The sequence below is a fragment of the Symphodus melops genome (assembly GCF_947650265.1).
Source record: "Symphodus melops genome assembly, chromosome: 15".
Lineage (NCBI taxonomy): Eukaryota > Metazoa > Chordata > Actinopteri > Labriformes > Labridae > Symphodus > Symphodus melops.
Window position 1 is genome coordinate 15,497,688 of NC_136705.1, and position 18,537 is coordinate 15,516,224.

Genomic DNA, 18,537 nt, shown 5'->3' on the forward strand with positions numbered 1-18,537 from the left:
GCAAGCTCTCTCCAGCCGAAAAGAACTACGACGTCGGCAACAAGGAGTTGTTGGCCGTGAAATTGGCTTTGGAGGAGTGGCGTCATTGGCTGGAGGGAGCGGAAATGCCGTTTGTGGTCTGGTCAGACCATAAGAATCTTTCTTACATCCAGACGGCCAAAAGACTGAACCCAAGGCAGGCCCGGTGGGCGCTGTTCTTCACCCGGTTCAGTTTCACAGTTACGTATCGACCAGGTAACAAAAATGTTAAGCCAGACGCTCTCTCTAGAAGGTTTAACAAAGAGAACGAGATTTCTAGTTCACCTGACACTATTTTGCCTTCCTCGTGCTTGGTAGCTTCTGTTACGTGGGAGGTGGAGTCTCTAGTGAGAGAGGCCCAAAGGGATCACCCGGACCCCGGTGGAGGTCCAACTAACTGTTTATTTGTGCCTGATAGTGTTCGTTCCCAGGTTCTTCAATGGGGGCATTCCTCCAAAATGGTGTGCCACCCCGGAGTTGCTCGCACTACGGAGTTTATAAAAAAACACTTCTGGTGGCCTACTATGGGCGTGGATATCAAGGACTTTGTGTTGGCGTGTGCAGTATGTGCGAGGGGCAAGGCGTCTCACCGGCCGCCAGCAGGGTTGCTGCATCCCCTTCCTGTGCCAGGACGCCCCTGGTCGCATGTCGCTCTGGACTTTGTTACGGGCCTTCCAGACTCAGAAGGTAACACTGTGGTTATGACTATTGTTGATCGCTTCTCCAAATCAGCTCATTTTGTGGCGTTACCCAAGCTGCCCTCTGCTGCTGAGACCGCGGATTTAATAACCATCCACGTGTTTCGGTTGCATGGCATTCCTATGGATATAGTTTCAGACAGAGGACCGCAGTTCACCTCACAAGTGTGGAGGGCGTTTGTTCGTGCTTTGGGAGCCACCGTCAGCCTGTCATCGGGATATCATCCGCAGTCTAATGGTCAGACGGAACGGGCCAACCAGGACTTGGAAGCCATGCTTCGATGTGTGTGTGCTCAGAGACCACGCAGCTGGAGTCAGCATCTGGCGTGGGTAGAATACGCACATAATTCTTTGTCATCCTCGGCGACAGGTATGGCACCTTTCATGTGCGCTTTAGGTTATGTACCTCCCCTGTTTCCTAGTCAAGAGGAGGAGATCGCGGTTCCCTCCGTCCAGAACCATCTGCGGAGGATTCGCAGGACTTGGAGGGAGGCCAGGTCGGCCTTACTTAGGACTAAGGAGCGGAATCGGAGTTTGGCCGACCGACACAGAATTCAAGCGCCAAGTTATGCGCCGGGACAGAAAGTGTGGTTAAATGCTAAAGACATTCCTCTCAGTGTTGAGTCCAGAAAATTGGCTCCTCGGTTCATTGGGCCATACGAGATCGAAAGGGTCATAAATCCTTCCTCGGTCCGTCTCAGACTTCCCCCGGCTCTGAAAATTCACCCCACTTTTCATGTTTCCCAGGTCAAACCAGTGGTCACGAGTGTCTTGAGCCCTCCGGCCGTCGCCCCTCCACCCCCCCGGCTCATCGATGGTCATCCAGCGTTTACCGTCAACAAAGTCATGGACGTTCGACGCAGAGGAAGGGGGTTCCAGTTCCTCGTGGACTGGGTGGGGTACGGACCGGAGGAGCGGAGCTGGATATCCAGAGCTCTTATTCTGGATCACTCGGTGATCAGAGACTTTTATAGACAGTTCCCCGATAAGCCTGGTAGACCGCCAGGTGGCAGTCGTTGAGGGGGGGGTACTGTCATGTTTGGGTGTTTTGTGTCTCTTCCCCACGTGTGTGTGTTTTGTTTTCCTGTCTGTCACTCCCTCTGTGTCTACTAACTATCAATCAGTGTCCACAGGTGTGGCTCATCCAATCAACCGGGTTACTTAAGCTGGCTTCTGCCAGGAGGCCAGCGCCAGATTATTGTTGTTCCATTGTGGTCAGTAGCTCTCGTGCTCTCTAGTGTTTTCAGTGCTCCAGTGATATTTATTGTATAATTCCCTGTCGTGTTTATTAACCTCCGTGTTCTCTCTCCTCTTAGTGTTCCCAATCCTGCGTTCCTGTCCCTGACTCCGTCGTCGTCTTGTTCGTCTGATCTGGCTTCTTCACGCGTGCCTTGTACACCTCGTGTCACATAGTTTGTTGTTGCACATTTAGAGTCACTTAGATTTCATGCACACATAGTTGAGTGTCACATTGTTTTTGCTTACACAGTTGATTGTCACATTAAAATAACTTGTACACATTCTTCGAGTCACATAGTTTCATGTTACACTTTAGAGTCACTTATATTTCTTGTATTCTTGATCACTCGTGTATAATAAATTGTTCCTTCGTTTTCATTTTCGGTTTCTGTCTTGTGCTTTTGGTTCTACATTATTCTAAACCTAACAAACCAGGTCAAATCAGATGGATTGGTTCTTCTGCCTCACTTTGTAGTCACTCTCATTGGGGTTTTAAAAGAGCTCATACACGTGCTTTTAAAAACTGGTTACAGTGTAGAAAAAACATTTGTCAATTATATAATTTTCCTGCTTAACCTTTTATGACTATATAAAGCTTTGTAACAAGTCTTTGTGCTGATATGCTATAATTTCAGTTAGGTTCCGCTTACAGGCCTTTTGTTATTTTTTGTCCCACCTGTGTCACGTCTTTCTTTACATAAATAACTGAATAGATTCATCTCAAACAGCTAGATTTGACTTTTCCTCATCTTTAATTGTCATGGCAGCTCTGTAGATGTGAACCTCAACACTTAAAACTTAGACCACACTCATACAACGCTAACGATCGGCTGTCCATAAAGCCAGCAGTCTGTGTGCACAAAGCTTGAAGCCCCGTGGCCCTAGACTTCTTTGAAGCCCACTGAGATCAAAAAGCAATGCACCATGGAGCACGGACTAGGTGAGGTGCACGGGCAGAACAAGAGACGAATGGTTGGAAGCGAGGAGGGAGGGACAGAGGACAATGCCTGCAGGACAGGGCCACTGACTTCCAAAGATAAAATCATATTTCGAGGGCAGGCGTCCAAAAATCCCTGTCTGCCCGCGTCTCCCCTCCTGCCTCTCCCCCTTTCTTCTCTGAATATGGACAATGACTGTTTGCATTTACAGAACCATAAATCAGAGGTGCCCACTGCCACAGAGCAGCTGGCACGTTTGCCAATAATTATAATTATTAATCATGCCGATTTCATGGTCTTCAGCGGGACCGCAGGAGACTGCACGGGACAGGGTGCGGCTGGCGCCTCCGGCCCACAAGGCAGGCTGGGGGAGGGTGAGACTGGTGAGAGTGGTAACGGAGAATATTGTGGCGAGTAAAAACCAGGAAGTAAAGTTGGAATAAACTTTTAATACGAAAATGCAAATATGTGATATTCTTACAAACATGTCAACCCATTTATTTTGTTGTTGTTTGGGAAACTTTTTTTTTGTAAACAATTTTGTGCCTATTTTTACTCTGGCGTCTCATGTTTTCATCTTCTTTTCTGCATTGTTTTGGTATATAAAGCGTCAGGTGATCATTGGCTTCACCATCCTCTGGAGGACTTTTGTATAGCAGCTCACATTCATTTCAACAGCTGTTGTCAGCTCCCTCCTCCTTGTCTTCAGTCCCTCTGCTAACCAGCTGCCTCGTATAGAGCCCAGTAACGCATTGTGAGACACTGTCATCTGCCTTTCACTTTCACAAAACTGTAAATACGAGCATGACTGTATAATTAGACAATAAGCTGTTGGAAGATGTTTTTTCCTGTAAAAATGTTTGCAACCTGGAAGGATAGCCGTGGGTGTTCTTTAAACTTGTGTAAGAATATGTTTATGCACGTGAACATATGCTCTCCTGTTTGCTTTTTTGTACTGTTTGTATTCATCAGTGTTCTTACATGTTGAGTATATAGCACACTGGGCAGATGGGAGCTGCATGGGTGTGATCAACAGAGCGCTGAACCCTTTTTTTTCAATCTTACAGTAAACCAACAAATCCCAGGAGACCTGCAGGGGCCGGCTCTAGTCTGAGGTCAGCACATGTCCGTTCTGGCACACACCTGCTAACAGATGTGTTAAACAGATCTGGGAACAAGTTGTGCTTTAAAAGTGTTGTCACAGCTATTGGATGGATCAAATTGGTATACGATAGAAGAAAAATATTAAAAAGCCAACTGGAGTGTGCATTCTCCTCCTTACATTAAAATACATAGAAGTACAGATGAGATATCGGTGGGGAGTACTTGTAGCCTAAACTCTGAAACACTGAGACTGTTTATTTTTGCCAACTTCAGGAGGTCAAATAGTTAACAGTAATCCATCAATTTACTCCTGTATCACAGGTGGAATCACATTTTTCTTCAAGCTAAAATACAACTGAACCATCAAATGCCTAAGTGACATCACTAAAGTCACCTAATTAGATGTGCTTTTCTCTGAAGCCACAAAGGCAATAGCCTACTCAACTTTCAACATTAGCCATTTTTAGCCAAAATGACTGAGTGTCCAAACAGTGAAAATTTACAGCCAACAATATCCTGCTGAGTGGCTCATGTATGGTTGTTAAAGCAGGTGTGGTGATAAAAGTGTCATTTTTTTGGCGTTATGTAAAGACCACTATCGAAAAAAAAAAGCCTTTCTCAGAAAACCCTTTTCAATAGACAATCTATGAAAGGTGGTTTTTTCAAGGAGTATCAAAATCAGCTCTCTTTGCTTCTCTCTGTGTCTCAGCGGGAGGCGGTAAAATTGACAGCAGGTTTGATGGATGACCTCCTTGTCAACTCTCCTTCTCCATCTCCATCCTTCCTTCTCCTCCTCTCTCCGTCCCTCTCCTCTGGCCCTCCTTATCCTCTCCATGCATAACACAGCGTCCCCTGGGTAGGCTCGGACAGGGGGCCGGTCTGGGAGGCCAGACCCCGAAACAAAGCACTCAGAGCCATTCGAATGCCCTCCCTCTGAGCCGCCGTACTCCAGGGAGAGTGCTCTCTGCTGGGCCGGGGCTGTTAATAAGCTACTAATGAGGAAACAGACCCCTATTCTCTGCTAACATCAAGACAGATGGATACACACGACATGTTTGTTTTTGACTTCCTACCAATATGACGGATCAGATAAAAGAGAGGCTCTGATTGGTGATGCTAGATTTAAAGGCAGGTGATTGGTAACGACTTTTAGCTCATATTAAGCTAAGGTTTTGATTAAATATAAAAATAGATTAATAACTATTTATTTCTATCAGGACTGTCCGGTTTAACATATTACTTGAATTCAATGCTGTTTCTTAACACACTGATTGTTTGCTTTTTTGTCCTCTTAGCATACCATAGCTAAGGCACTGCACTAACAGCAGAGACTCCCTGCAGCCTCAGGGATGGAAAAGAGCGACACCAATGCACCTTTCCATGGCTCATTTCACTTTAGAAAACTCAGTTGACAAGTGAAAGGTAATACTCATCTTTTGAGATCAATCTTTTCCTTTCTTCTATTTTTCATTTACTTTCTGTCTGTAACAAGTTTTGGGTTAATGTTGTAATCTTCAGTTTCCCTTTTCATTCATAATAAAATAAGGTTTGTATCCAAAACAGGAAGTAAAGTACGCTTAGCTTAAAACAATACAAAATAGAAAAAAAAAAATGTTTATCAGTTAAAAATAACAACATTTCAAATATAGTTATAAACTATTGATCCTTTTTATGTATTACATTTCAGTGGTTCATTGCAATTACAACAATGAATCTTTTGACAGCTATATTGAACTACATGAGTAGACTTATTTGTTTTTCTTTGGGAAAGTGTGCTTGAATGTTAAACTGTAGTTGTAATGGTGTTGAATATTGTTCAAAAGCAGACTACAGATTAACAGTTTAGGTCGATGCCGGATTTTATTTGAAATGTCATCTTAGCTTTTGTCCAAAACGTGCACAAAGTGCTCACAAGTTACTCATCAATACATTGACTGTTCAAACTAAAGGTGCTAAAGTTGAAGGTGAGATATTTACAACAGTTTTTAAAGGGATACTTTACCCATTGGAAGTTTTCTTCATGTGATGCAATATGGCGCTTTTTGCATCACATGAAGAAAACTTTCAAGCAAAGAAAAACACATTTTTCTCGTCTCAGGGCCAAATGAGGGCTGGATTCACGACCATTCAACACTACTACCATGTTTCTAATGATACACAGCTTCATGTAAATGGGTGAAGTATCCCTTTAACATACAGTTTTAAAGGTCAAGCTCTCAACGACAACAATTTTTGACAGATTTCATTGACAAACTTTTCTTTTCGTTGACTGAAGGGAAAAGTTGAGACATGTTCTTCTTCCATTTCATCATTGCTGAATATGGTAACTGTAGTTTAAAAAAGATGTGTAAACTGCACTATTAAATGAATCAGGGGGATTAATGGGGATATTTGAAAATGGTGGCAGACTTGCAGCAAGACTGAACTATCAATACAGAGAAGTCTTGGACATGATCAACAGCTTGCCACAATCGCAGGATAAAGATTGGGACTAACTGCACATGTCCATCATCATCTCGGTTTGATTTTACGTCTGTACAGCAACCTGCTTTTCTCTGTGGCCTTCTTTCTCCCAGATTGTTGCAGGAAGCGGCATGCCGTAAACTCTGCAGGCCAGATGTGATCCAAAGAGACAACTGATGGTATTAAAGACACCAACAGGACTAGGAAGTGTGCCTTTTCAAACTCTACTTTGTCTACTCGGGTCCAACAGTGCAACAGGAGGACTGACAGGAGGTCCGCACTCAAGTGCCACACTTTCATTGAAAACTCATCCTCTCTGTGTCTCGACAGGAGGCCCATGCAGGGCTGTCTGTGCCAGGCAGGCAGCCTGGCTGTGTTGAGCAGCGGGAGGCATAACAGACAGGTATTGATATGGATTTCTCTCCAGTAGGCCCCAGCAGAGAGCCTGGGGACAGTTAATAGGCCTCTAACGGGATGACCAGCCCGTGGACGGCCCCCACTGACCCCCCAGCACTTGTGGAGAAGGGAAGATGATAACAGATGGAATGGGGGAAAGGCTTTCTTCCTGTTTGACGGACAGAACAGGAAAGGTGGGGGAGAGTGACAGCTCAGAGGGGGCATTTGAAAGCGACAGTGAATCTGTAGCTCACAACTTTCTTTTTTGTATCTGTTACAACAGTCTGAGCAAAGGGCCTTTAAGATAGGATGTGCTGAATGCTGCACATCGCTCTCCAACCTATTTTTTGTCTCAGTGTTGCACTTCGCAAGGGCATATATGTGCCACGCTGAGCTGAGTGCAGCGTAAGGTCGCAATTGCTGTTGGTGCGCGCTGTGCAGAAGCTTTCAACTTGGGTACAGCGTGATCTCAGCACGTCCAATAGGAGGGTAGCTCAGATCACAACTAACGGTGTCTCACTTCCCTGAGCTCTAGTTTAATAACCTACCAGGTGGGTTGAAAACAACGGCAGAAATGCACTCTCCCAAATCCTGTGGTGCCCTGAGGACTTCATGTAGACACACCCTGAGTTGTAGATATGTTGGCCATTCTCTCTGGTGGTATTTTGTGTCACGGTTAGCAGCTGCTGGATTCCAGTGCAGCATCCAGTAGCTATTAGAACAGCATCTGCTGTGGCTGACATTTTCAATATAGTCAATCAGAGCACTGCTGTTTTTATAACATTATGTAGTAAAGAGAAAGATGCTTTTGAAAAGCTGCGCTGGATTTGTCTCTGTATGTTTGAGCTTATCTCATTATTGACTTTTTTTTGCAAGTAGACACACTTAGATGCCTGTGTTAGTTGTATCTTTATGTGACATTTAAATACAGTACACTTGGTGCTGTAGCTTGTTGTAAAATGTGAGTTTTCCCTTGTGTGAGATCCCTTAATTAATCGCACTAAAAGACAAGAAATTCATTTGAATGTCTTAATAATGCTCTAATACACCACAAATGTTAAACCCTCCTTAATCTAATCTATATATATATATAGCTGTTGAATCTTATCTTATGAATCTTGAATATATATATTGGATATATATTGATATATATATTCTAGTTATCGTCTGAAGGCTCAGGTAAGAAAAAAAAAACTGTTTGCAAAATCCATACCAACATCTTACAAATCAGTGCACACAGATTTGTAAAATGTGGATGTGAATTTGCAAACAGCTTTTTATCTTATTCCAACAGGAGCCATTCAAAGAATGAAAGTGATTTCATGTGTATCAATGAGGCTGAAACATCAAATAAAGGCTACAATACCTTATCTACTACACAATAAATTGAGGTATACAAACATAAAAAACGAACTAATAGATAAGAATATCAATTAGTTTAGGAAGATGTGGACCGCAAACTCAACTGCAGTGCTAACACCCCAACAAGAAACAACTTCTTTCTCGCAATAGAACAAACAAACAAAGCTTTTATTGCTTTAATCGTCACACAGTGGATTTGTTAATGTGTTTCTGTCCTGCCTTGTTTGTTTTGATCATTTTGTTTTACACAAGTTGTCGTGATGTGCAATAAAAATCTAGTTATTCTTTGAAATATGCAGTAGTCAAGCATGAAATTACTCTCTGGTAACAGAAGGGTTCCTCTCTCTCTCTCTCTTTATGTGTCTCGCTCACACACTCATACACATGCACCGACACACACACACACACACAGACCCTCATTAGACTTTTTAAACGGTTTATCTGAAACCTTCGATTAAACCAAAACACATAAGATATAAATATTACAGGTGTTCAACCAGGTTTAATGACGTGTATGAATTTGCAAATCATTGTTTCCAACACACCACTATACACACACACACACAAACACACACACCATCCCCCGGCCGTCCCTGTGTCCTGTCTGATTGGGTGAGGTCTTGAGGGAGTCATTAAGTACAAAGCGTTAACATCTGCCAGACATTACTGAGCCAGAGCAGTTTTGATATGTCCATATGATGACTCTGGCCCATACAGACATTTGTGTGTGTGTGGGTGTGTGTGTGTGTGTGTCTGCCTACCCAATGCTGCTGTCACTTCTGGTTTCACACCCATGATAATGCCTGTTTATAATTAGAGCTGTGCTTTCCCCGTGTGCTTCCCTCTCCGCTCTGCTGCTGCGTACACACGGCCGAGTATAGCCAGGCGCCGCTGGTATGGACAGGCTGCTGATGGAGGTCCTCACAGCAACATTGCCAGATTGTTGTTGCTCCATGATCAAACTTTTGAGTCCATATCTAACCTCAGAAGAATGAAAAACAATCTAATTCTTTCTAATACTTAGAAACTATATTTTTCATTTTGTACTCTTGACGCACTGGACTCAAGTTCAGGGCGATTATGTTTAGTATTTAATGCAGCCCTCTAATTTATTTTCAATATGTTCTAAGAGCTGATGTTCCCTTGGAGAGACAATAACATGAAGTAGCATTAACTAAAGGCTTCTCTAAAAAGAGCCTAATGCATATATTCAACTCTGATCTGTGAGGTGAAATAAACATGTCTCTCTTTGACCTCTCCACCAATAACCACGTCGTCCAGAACGTCAGAATGTGTCGAGGCATTATTAACATGTTTATTTGTTCTCCAACTAGCTGCCTGGGTGTTGTGAACATTGATATTGATCAAAACCACCAACTGTGATGGAGCCTGCCTGGCAGCCCCATCAATGAGGTCCAAGCGTGCCAGCTGAATCCAGGCCAGAAGGAGGAGGCTAATGTGTGCTTCAGCACCAACGGCAGCTCACAGAGAGGGTCAGGTAGCGGGCTAACGCCTGGGTTAACAGCCAGATCACATGTTCAGAAACAGACCTGAGGAAGTGTAATGAAATCCTCAGAGGAACCTTAAAAGAGATTGAGTTTCTTTGTTGAAGAGCCTTTGAGATATACTTTTATCAGGTCAGCTGGCCAGTGGAAGAGAGGGAACATCTGGACAGAGAGAGAGAGAGAGCAGGGAGGTATTATCTCTACGTTACTTCTTCTGCCAACTCAGGCGTGATGGACATGAAGGTTAGACGAGCTGTAGGGTGTCGATTTTGGCTGATGCCAAGCCACGTACGCACCCTTGTCTGCCGGGTGAAATGTCTATTTTTACATTGCTGCCAACAGAGATGTAAGTGCGTTTGGCTACAAAAGAAAAACAAATTAAAATCCATGATAATGATTACTGTTTTTACAATTTACAGCATCAGACCCCATGTCATTGACGTGTTTTTGATCATATTCATTTTACAACTTAGTCAATAAATTGAAAGAAAACATAAATTAAATTCATTACTTAATTAAAATGACTTTTTATTGACTTAAACTTTCATCGTCTAAAACAAGACTGACACTATGAAGGCTAAGAAAGTAAACTAACGTAAAGAGAAAGACTCAAACTCAACATCAACTAGCTGCCCAAAGTAAAACTGTGCACTCCAAAGTCTTGGAAAATAACTGCAAATAAAGGACATGAATCATAATTAAGCAGATGTACCCATCAGTGGACTTTACACTTTGGTCGTATCTTTATGTAAGAAAGATATGATCATGTTCTATTGTTCCTATAAAATGCCTTCATTCACTCTCACTGTAAGTCTCAGGTTGTTTGAAAGTTGTATCAATTTCACCAGTTGCACTGCGAAAGAAGCTGATGAGCATTACCCACTGAAAACATTTCATATACCCACCACAGAAGGATGTCATGTTGCCTTCACAGCCAAAACAACTTGGTCCACATTCAAAGTCCCTTCATATCAGAAACTTGCTTTGCCCTTGTTTTCATTTTGTTGTCAGTGCAGGAGCATAATCAGACATGTTTTTATTTCATTTTGGACCGGACCGTACAAAGAGGTGGTCTGATCTCTCTATTTGTGATGTCTGTTCTTGGCTTCAGTCGGGGCTCTTTCGCCTCACGACCATGTTTCACTTTGTTTCCCGACTCTCCCCGCTGAGAGGGGACTGTCACCCAGCACTGTGCCAGGCCTGGATCTGGCATACACACACACAAACACATACATAGACAATCTTTGCTTCTTCTCGTCTCCTATGTTAATGCTCTGTTTTTCACTGTGTCATCTTTGCAAGAGACTGGTTTCTCCGGGCAGATTTGAAGCATGTGGTGGCCAGAGATTTAGCGAGATATATCTCTCCCATTAACATCTGCTCCCCTGGCCTGCTCAGCTCTTTCCAGAAGGCCAGCACACACACCATCCCACACATACACATTCACAGAAACACACACACACACACACACACACACACACACACACACACACACACACACACACACACACACACACACACAAAGCTACGGTTCATCCATGGTTGACAATCAAGGACAGTTGGTTTTGAGCAGTGTCAGGACAGTAAGACTCTCACGGGGAGTCTCCAAACTACAGGCGACTGGCACACAGACAAACACTCAGAGAGCACATTTACGGCCAAACACTGAACGCCATCTGTCAGTCACTGTAGGAGGACATTACTGCTCACACACACACACACACACACACACACACATACATACACACATGCAGACACTCTCTATCAGGCTGAATCTGTATCTATTACACAAACTCACACGAAAAACTGGCTCGTGTGTATGAAAATAAGAGTGTTAGTTTGTGAGTACAAGTTTGTCTTCTTGTGCATATTATGCATGCTGAGTAAACACAACATGTCCGTTTAGTCAGGAAGGTTCTCTGTGTGTGTCATACAAATTCTATTTTACAGGCCAGAAATAATAATATTGACATTCTCACTTATTTTTTAAGTGGAAAATTATATCAGCTTGTTTTACAAATGCTACAAGCATTACTAAAGGTGAAGTACTTATCGAGCATGGAAATAAACTAAATATTTATCTCTACAGTTCATGACTATTTCCTTTTGGGGATTTTTTAAAATGTTTATCAATCAATCTTTTCGAAGCTAAAGCGTTAGAAGATAATTACCTGAGGTGAGCTGTTTTTCAAACAGTTGCATTGTTCTAAAAAGAGAGCCCAAAAAGATATTACGGTTACAATGAAATACTTTGGTTTTTTTTAAAGACCTCAAAACCCACATTTGAGTGAGCACATATTTGGAAGGGGAGGATTGTATTTTTCTTTATTGATCAATCATATATCAAACCACCACCCAAATGACTGACTCATCGTGTTCAGGATCCTTTTTTATTAAAGACACATTTCGTGTTTTGATGTTGTCGTGCAGGCATTTGGATTTTAGCAGAGTATTCCCATTTACTACTCTTTCGTACTCCAGCACTTCAACAATTAAGATTTCAATATTTTTTCCTTTTTACATCCTCATTTAAAAGCAGCAATGACTATTAACGTAAATTTCACCAAACAGTCTACATGGAGGTAACATGTAGGTGCATTGAGCTGGAACTTGAGCAGCTACAACAGAAAAAAAGCTGATGCTTGACAGCTGTCTGATAAAAGTCGCAGAATGTTCAGTATTTACTCTGATAGTGATATAGAAGTAAAACGCAGACTCCAGTTGAAATACTAAAGTAAAGTACAGTACTTGAGTTTTCATCACTTTACATATTTTTCACATAATGGCTTCATTATATTTTCATAATGTTTCATCGTAACGTTTCACAGTTAAGAGGTTTTATTTGAATTGTATTGTATGGATGATATCACCTTATTAAAGTCGATCTGTTTTCCATTGTGTCTGAAAGTCTAACCACAACAGATGACACACCAGCCTGCAACAATAACACACATGGATGTCAATCTGCAGCCCCATCCTCTCTCTTACCGCGACCCTGCGTGGACAAAGAGAAGTGTCAACACCACCTCTCTAACTGCACAATTAACATGCAAATGAGCCCAGTCGCTAATGGCTATGGCAAAGCGCTCTTATGATGGAAATATGCTTTCTGTTTTGGCAGTATGGGTTAAACATTAGTCTGTGGAATCAGCTGAGGACAAGAGGGCAGAGGGCCCCGAGGCTTCCCCGAGGGCAGAAACAGAGAGAGAGAAATGGAGAGAGAGAGAGAGAGAGAGAGCGAGGGGGATGGCCTCTGCACCTGCTTCTCCAACTATGACTGTGACACACACACTCGCACAGTCACACAGAGCGCGATCGAGCAGTTATAATCAGCCTCGTTCAGGCTGTCAGCCCAGTCAATAACTTATCCCCTCAACTGCTTTTGTTCTAACAGCAGCTCGCCTGATGCGTTCACTGCCCCTTATTCAACTGAAATTTATTTTCAATTGCTGCCCTCAGGCTGCAGCCCTGCAGCCACACTCTGACCAAGTGAGTAGACAAACCAGCAGAACCCCCCCCCCCCCCCCCACACACACACACACGAGACATAATGCAACAGCGATCTATGATGAAATGAAAGATATTGACAGTGAATAAACAAAGCCGGAGTTGGTCCTAATGCGTTTAAACAATTGGAATAAAACAGGCTCATATTTGCATCTTTGTAAAGCTCAACTCCAAGCATCTTGTGTGCGTTTGGATAAAAAGAACCTAACTCAGATTCATTCTGACTTGATTTTTGTCAGCTCTAAATTAAATGCTCAGTACAAAACAGGCTCTTTAAAAAATTACTCAAAAGAAACCGTCTATAATATTAAAGCCATAAACCATCTGACGTCTCTCTCAGCCGATTCCAATTTTGCTGTTGTCAGTTAACAAAACATTTAAAGATGTTTAACTTAAATTCCTACAATCAAAGACGGTCTTTACTCATCATGATGAGGAAACCATGAAAGAATATCTTCTTATTTACTCTGTGGACTTCTCATTTAAAGTGTAAGGTTTTGGAAGAAGCAATAACAGCCCACCAAGTGAGGCTGACAGCAGTTGTATGCCTTGTTAGCGTCTGTGTCAAAGAGTGAAAACAGACCTTGTGTGTGTGTGTGTGTGTGTGTGTGTGTGTGTGTGTGTGTATGTCGCGGGTGATGAAAAAAGCAGTGCTGTGTTAAGTGATAAACCTCGAGTGGCTCCCAGTAACAGGTGTGTGCTCTTTCAAGGACCCGTCGTTTGTCAAGCTTCATGAAAGGAGGAGCTGCTGGCCACAGGTCCATTCAGTCACTGCTGATCTGCCCTGAAAACCAAAACACAGAGGGAGTAAATCTCACATCTGTCTGACAGTCCTATTCATACTCTGTTATTGAAACCTCTATAATAGATCATCTTAAAACAGAATAAGAAAGGATGTCCTCAGTTATACCACTTCTCAGTGGTAAACCTGACATTTTGTATTCATTCTTTTTGTAGTTGGTCTTTGTCTGGTTTATTTAGGATTCTGTATACAAGGCTTTCTTACGGATCTTGTGCTTGATGGCGATGAAGAGGATTTACACAGACCAAAGCAACATTAGCTGTAAAGGTAATCAAGTCTTCTCAGTTATTCATCTTTTCACTTGATTCCGCTCCCCTCCATGTTCATGATGAGGAGTGAACGTATTTATAAAGTACAACATGCATAGAACAAATCAGAAAAAAAACAAACACTAAGTGCAAAATAGAAAACGAAAACCTTTTTTCTGCCAGTGAAAGAATGAACATGAGAAAAGGAAAAGGTGAATTATGATCTCCGTCGGATATATGATGAGGTAAAAGAATAAATAAAACATTGAGTCAAATGAGGATTATTTTCTAAATACTGGCAGAAAGATAAACCTTGTCATTATGATAAACAAGGTGAAAGAAAACTCAAAATCTAAACATAGTTGGCAAGCGCTAAACTACTTTATATCCTTCTAAAGGAAGCTCAAATAAAGAAGGAACATTTTACATACTATGTAAAAAACAGTCGTGTAACCACACAATCATCAGCCAGATTGACAGAAACGTTCAAAGCATTCATTTACATTCATCTCCTGAAAGTAACTGCCACGGTTTGCATTTTGTTTTGCGCATGTTATTAGCATGCATGATTGTTTTTGTGCATCATTTTGTGGTGCACTCACAAATGATCCCCCTGCATGAATGTATGAGAGTTGGATGGGCAGCAGCAGCAGCAGCAGCAGTTGTCTCTGCTTTGCCTGGCTCCTAATTAGCCAGAATTAAGAAGTATTTCTCGGCCCATTGAAGAGTCCATTTCCTTTGAAAGCAGAGCATAATAAACCTTAAGTAATTACCCCAACTCATGACTATTAACTCGCAAACCGCCAGCTTCCCTTGACAACATCCTCCTCAGTGTTGTGTGGTTAAAAGGCCACTGCAGCTACCCAGCTATTTACATCCCATCTGGCGGCCTGCGAGGGACAGAAAGGCGAGACTCATTCCTAAAGACAAAAAAAAAAAAAAAAAACTAAGTCTTTCACTCTTTCCAAACTTCGCCACAGAACTAGCATTTTCTTCCCTCCGAATAAGTTACAAAAGGCTCTCCTCTTTTCTTTTTCTATCTTTCTTTAGTTTTTTTTAATCCACTCACTCATTTGCATTTGGTGAGGCCGAGCAGAGCGTCTGAATGTATAATCTTCTGCATTTAGTAGTCTGTAATCCCAATGCCTTTCTGTGATGTGATTTTCTCCTCTTGGTCCCCCATGAACAATTAACTTGTAATCTGCACAAACATACATTCTGTCGCTGCAGAGATGAGACGGAGAAACACCCAAGGGACCCGGTGTACAAACTGCTCTGCGCTCCCGGAGGAGGATCACTTTTCGAGCTGCTGCAGCGAACAATTCAGCAGGGCTCCATTAAGGCTGCAGCTCCAATCCTTCGTTTTCCCCCTCCTTTTAAACATTTGTGTTAGCTGCTCGGAAATGTTAAATAAATGCAGTGTGACACTCTCTGTGTTTTAACTCATCATTAGCTGCAACATGGGGCCCAGTGGCGCACAGGGGAGACAGAAGAATAAAACGCTGGTGTAAAATCTGGTTTGAGTTTTTGTCTGACACGTTTTAAAGCATGTCGTTAGAAAATCGACCTTTTGCTTCAGGCTTTATTTTTTTTAACCGTATCCAACATATATAATTTAACAAATGCAGAGATAATCAAAGTCCTTTAAGTGATGCAATAGTATATGGAAATTCTCTGAAATATTTAAAGGGGAAAAACTTTGACAAAAATGACAATGTTATTTTTGTTGTTAACCTTTTAATATTTTTATAATAAATGTCTTTTTTTGCATCTATTTATTTGTTTTCTTAAATATTAAATTATCTTCATTTATTGCAAATAAGTTAATAAAAAAATCGTATAGGGGACTGTAATAAACAGATAACCGAGGCCTTGCATTACTGGAAATTTTTGAAATTATAAAATTGAAAAGAAGATTTAAATTCTTAGAAACGTTTGAAAATCAACTGCTTTTGGATGGAATAAAATAACGGATTTCGAGGCATAAAGTTTGTTTTCTTTTTCTGAAAATAACATACTTTTATACATTTTTCTAAAGGAGATCATGTTTTGATTCACACCCAAAAGTTAAGCTCAAAATAGGACAGTAGAAAAAAATTATCATACTTTAACTTCAAGGTGAATAACACAAGAAATGGCACAATTAATACATATTTTTAATTTCTTAGAGTTTAAAGTGAGTGATGTGAACATAAACAAAGAAGGGGGAGACAGTAAATCTTAATCATAATTTCAGTTTTATTGAAATTTCAACCAGGACGCTGGGCAATAATAAATATTTCATCAACAATGTACAAAAATAAAGACACGTGGTCTCTGGGCATAACAAAGTCGGTTCAGCAAAAACAATCATGCTGTAATGTTGAAGCTACCATCATGCAAAAAATATGATACAAATAAAAAACAAACAAATCTGAAGCACAGATGGACAAACAGCAAGACTCAAAGAAACAACATTTACAAAGCAATATCCGCAGTGGCAGCAAAGTCATTTTAGCTAAACACATGGATTTCATATTTTCATATAGAACTCAAGTTTAAAATCCTTGGTACAAGGCACAAACAGCATTCTTCGTTTTCACAAAATAACGCCTGATAAAGAAAATTACAACTTTAAAATGTTCGTGCAGCCTCGTTCACCTTTCACATCGTGGGACTATAACTCAGACACACACTGGAGGTTCGTGGCAGCTTGTTGTAGCCTTAACTTTTCACCGTCATCAGCAGTCTTTAAAGTCCTTGTTACAAGGAGGAAAATAAAACGTTTTGCTCATACGCCAAACAAGAAAACATACAACACATCAGCATGCACGGGTAAGGCCGAATCCACCCTCATGCCCAGAATTCTCTATTTACAATCATCACATCTCAGTCTTTGTGTGTCTGTGGGCATCATTTCAGCCCATCTTTGCCCTCGCTTGTGAGTCTCGTGAGGCCGGTGGAGGTGATGGGGATGTGCGAAGGCGGGGGCACCTGACAGATGGTGCAGGGACACGGCAATCCAGCCCAGTGCTGGAAGCCGGAGCCCAGCTGCAGGGCCTGGGGCGCAGCCGGTGAGCTCTTCATCAGAGAGTGATGAGGTGCCCGGATCGACGTGAGCCCCGGTAGTGCGCTCGTAAGAGTTGAGGAGGTGGAGGAAGTCAGCGCGCTGCCGAGCAGAGGATGCACCTGGTGCGCGGCTGCGGCGGCAGCGGCGGCAGCGGCAGCAGCGGCGGCGGGGCCCCCGGAGTGTCCACCGGGACCAGCTGCGTGCGTCATGGTCCCGCAGTGGAAAGCTGAGTGCTGCCCGCCGTAAATCTCCCCCACGAGCCGCTTCATCTCGTCCAAGGAGCTATTGAGCATCAGGATGTAGTTCCTGGCCAGAAGTAGCGTGGCGATCTTGGACAACTTTCGCACCGATGGCCCGTGCGCATACGGCATCACCTCGCGAAGGCCGTCCATGGCTAGGTTAAGATCGTGCATGCGTTTCCGTTCCCGGCCGTTAATCTTGAGCCGCAGGTGATACATTTCCTCCTCAGTGACTTGTTTCTTCAGTTTATACTTGTTGCTATCCTCAGATGGTGACTTCTCTCCAGAGTGCAGGCCGTGCTCTCCGCCGGTTATCTTCTGGCGCTCACCGCCCTGTGTGGAGGAGGACACGGAGGAGCCGACGTGGTGTAGGAGGTGGTGATGGTGGAGTGGGTGGTGGTCACGGAGAGACATGACGTCCATGTCCGGAGAGGAGGATCTGCTACTTAGGCTGGAGTCTGAATTCATTTTATGGGTTTGATTCCGAGGTTGTTTGGTAGGAGGTCGCTGCTGGCTTCCTCCCTCTCTCTCTCTCTCTCTCTCTCTCTCTCTCTCTCCCTCTCTCTCTCTCACGTTCTCTCACTCTAACTTTCTCTATAGCTCGCTCTCTCTTTTCTGAAGTCACTCTGGTCACCTGATGTTGCCTGGATGCCTCCTGTCCCAGAGTTCTGTTCTTCTTATCTCACCGCTGAACACTCTGCCTCTGACTTTCTCTCTCTCTCTCTCTCTCTCTCTCTGCCTCTCTCTTTCTGTGTCTCTGCGGTGAGGAGGACACTGATGATGGTATTTATACACGCGGGCAGACAAAAGCGGCTTTCCTATTCATAACGCCTCGTTAGGAGGATGACGTGCCCGTTAGAAAAGGGGGCGGTGTGCTTTGACTGTCCCAGTGACCGCGGTGCGCAACCATTCATTACCATTGTCGGGACACTGTTGGGGGGCACAGCGCGCCTCTCTTCTCCTCTTCTC

At 42.8% G+C, this 18,537-nt stretch overlaps 1 protein-coding gene across 1 annotated transcript; it reads right to left on the reverse strand.

Moving 5' to 3' along the window:
* Positions 1 to 16,542: 16,542 nt before the first annotated feature.
* olig3 (oligodendrocyte transcription factor 3) lies at positions 16,543 to 18,282 on the reverse strand. The gene has a single exon (XM_079363267.1). The coding sequence runs from the start codon at positions 18,034 to 18,036 to the stop codon at positions 17,173 to 17,175; it is 864 nt and encodes a 287-aa protein (XP_079219393.1). The 5' UTR covers positions 18,037 to 18,282; the 3' UTR covers positions 16,543 to 17,172.
* Between the last annotated feature and the right edge of the window lie 255 nt (positions 18,283 to 18,537).

What these genes read in the sequence shown, in the direction of transcription:
- olig3 (XM_079363267.1), bottom strand. Translation starts at nt 18,036, where the DNA reads ATGAATTCAGACTCCAGCCTAAGTAGCAGATCCTCCTCTCCGGACATG.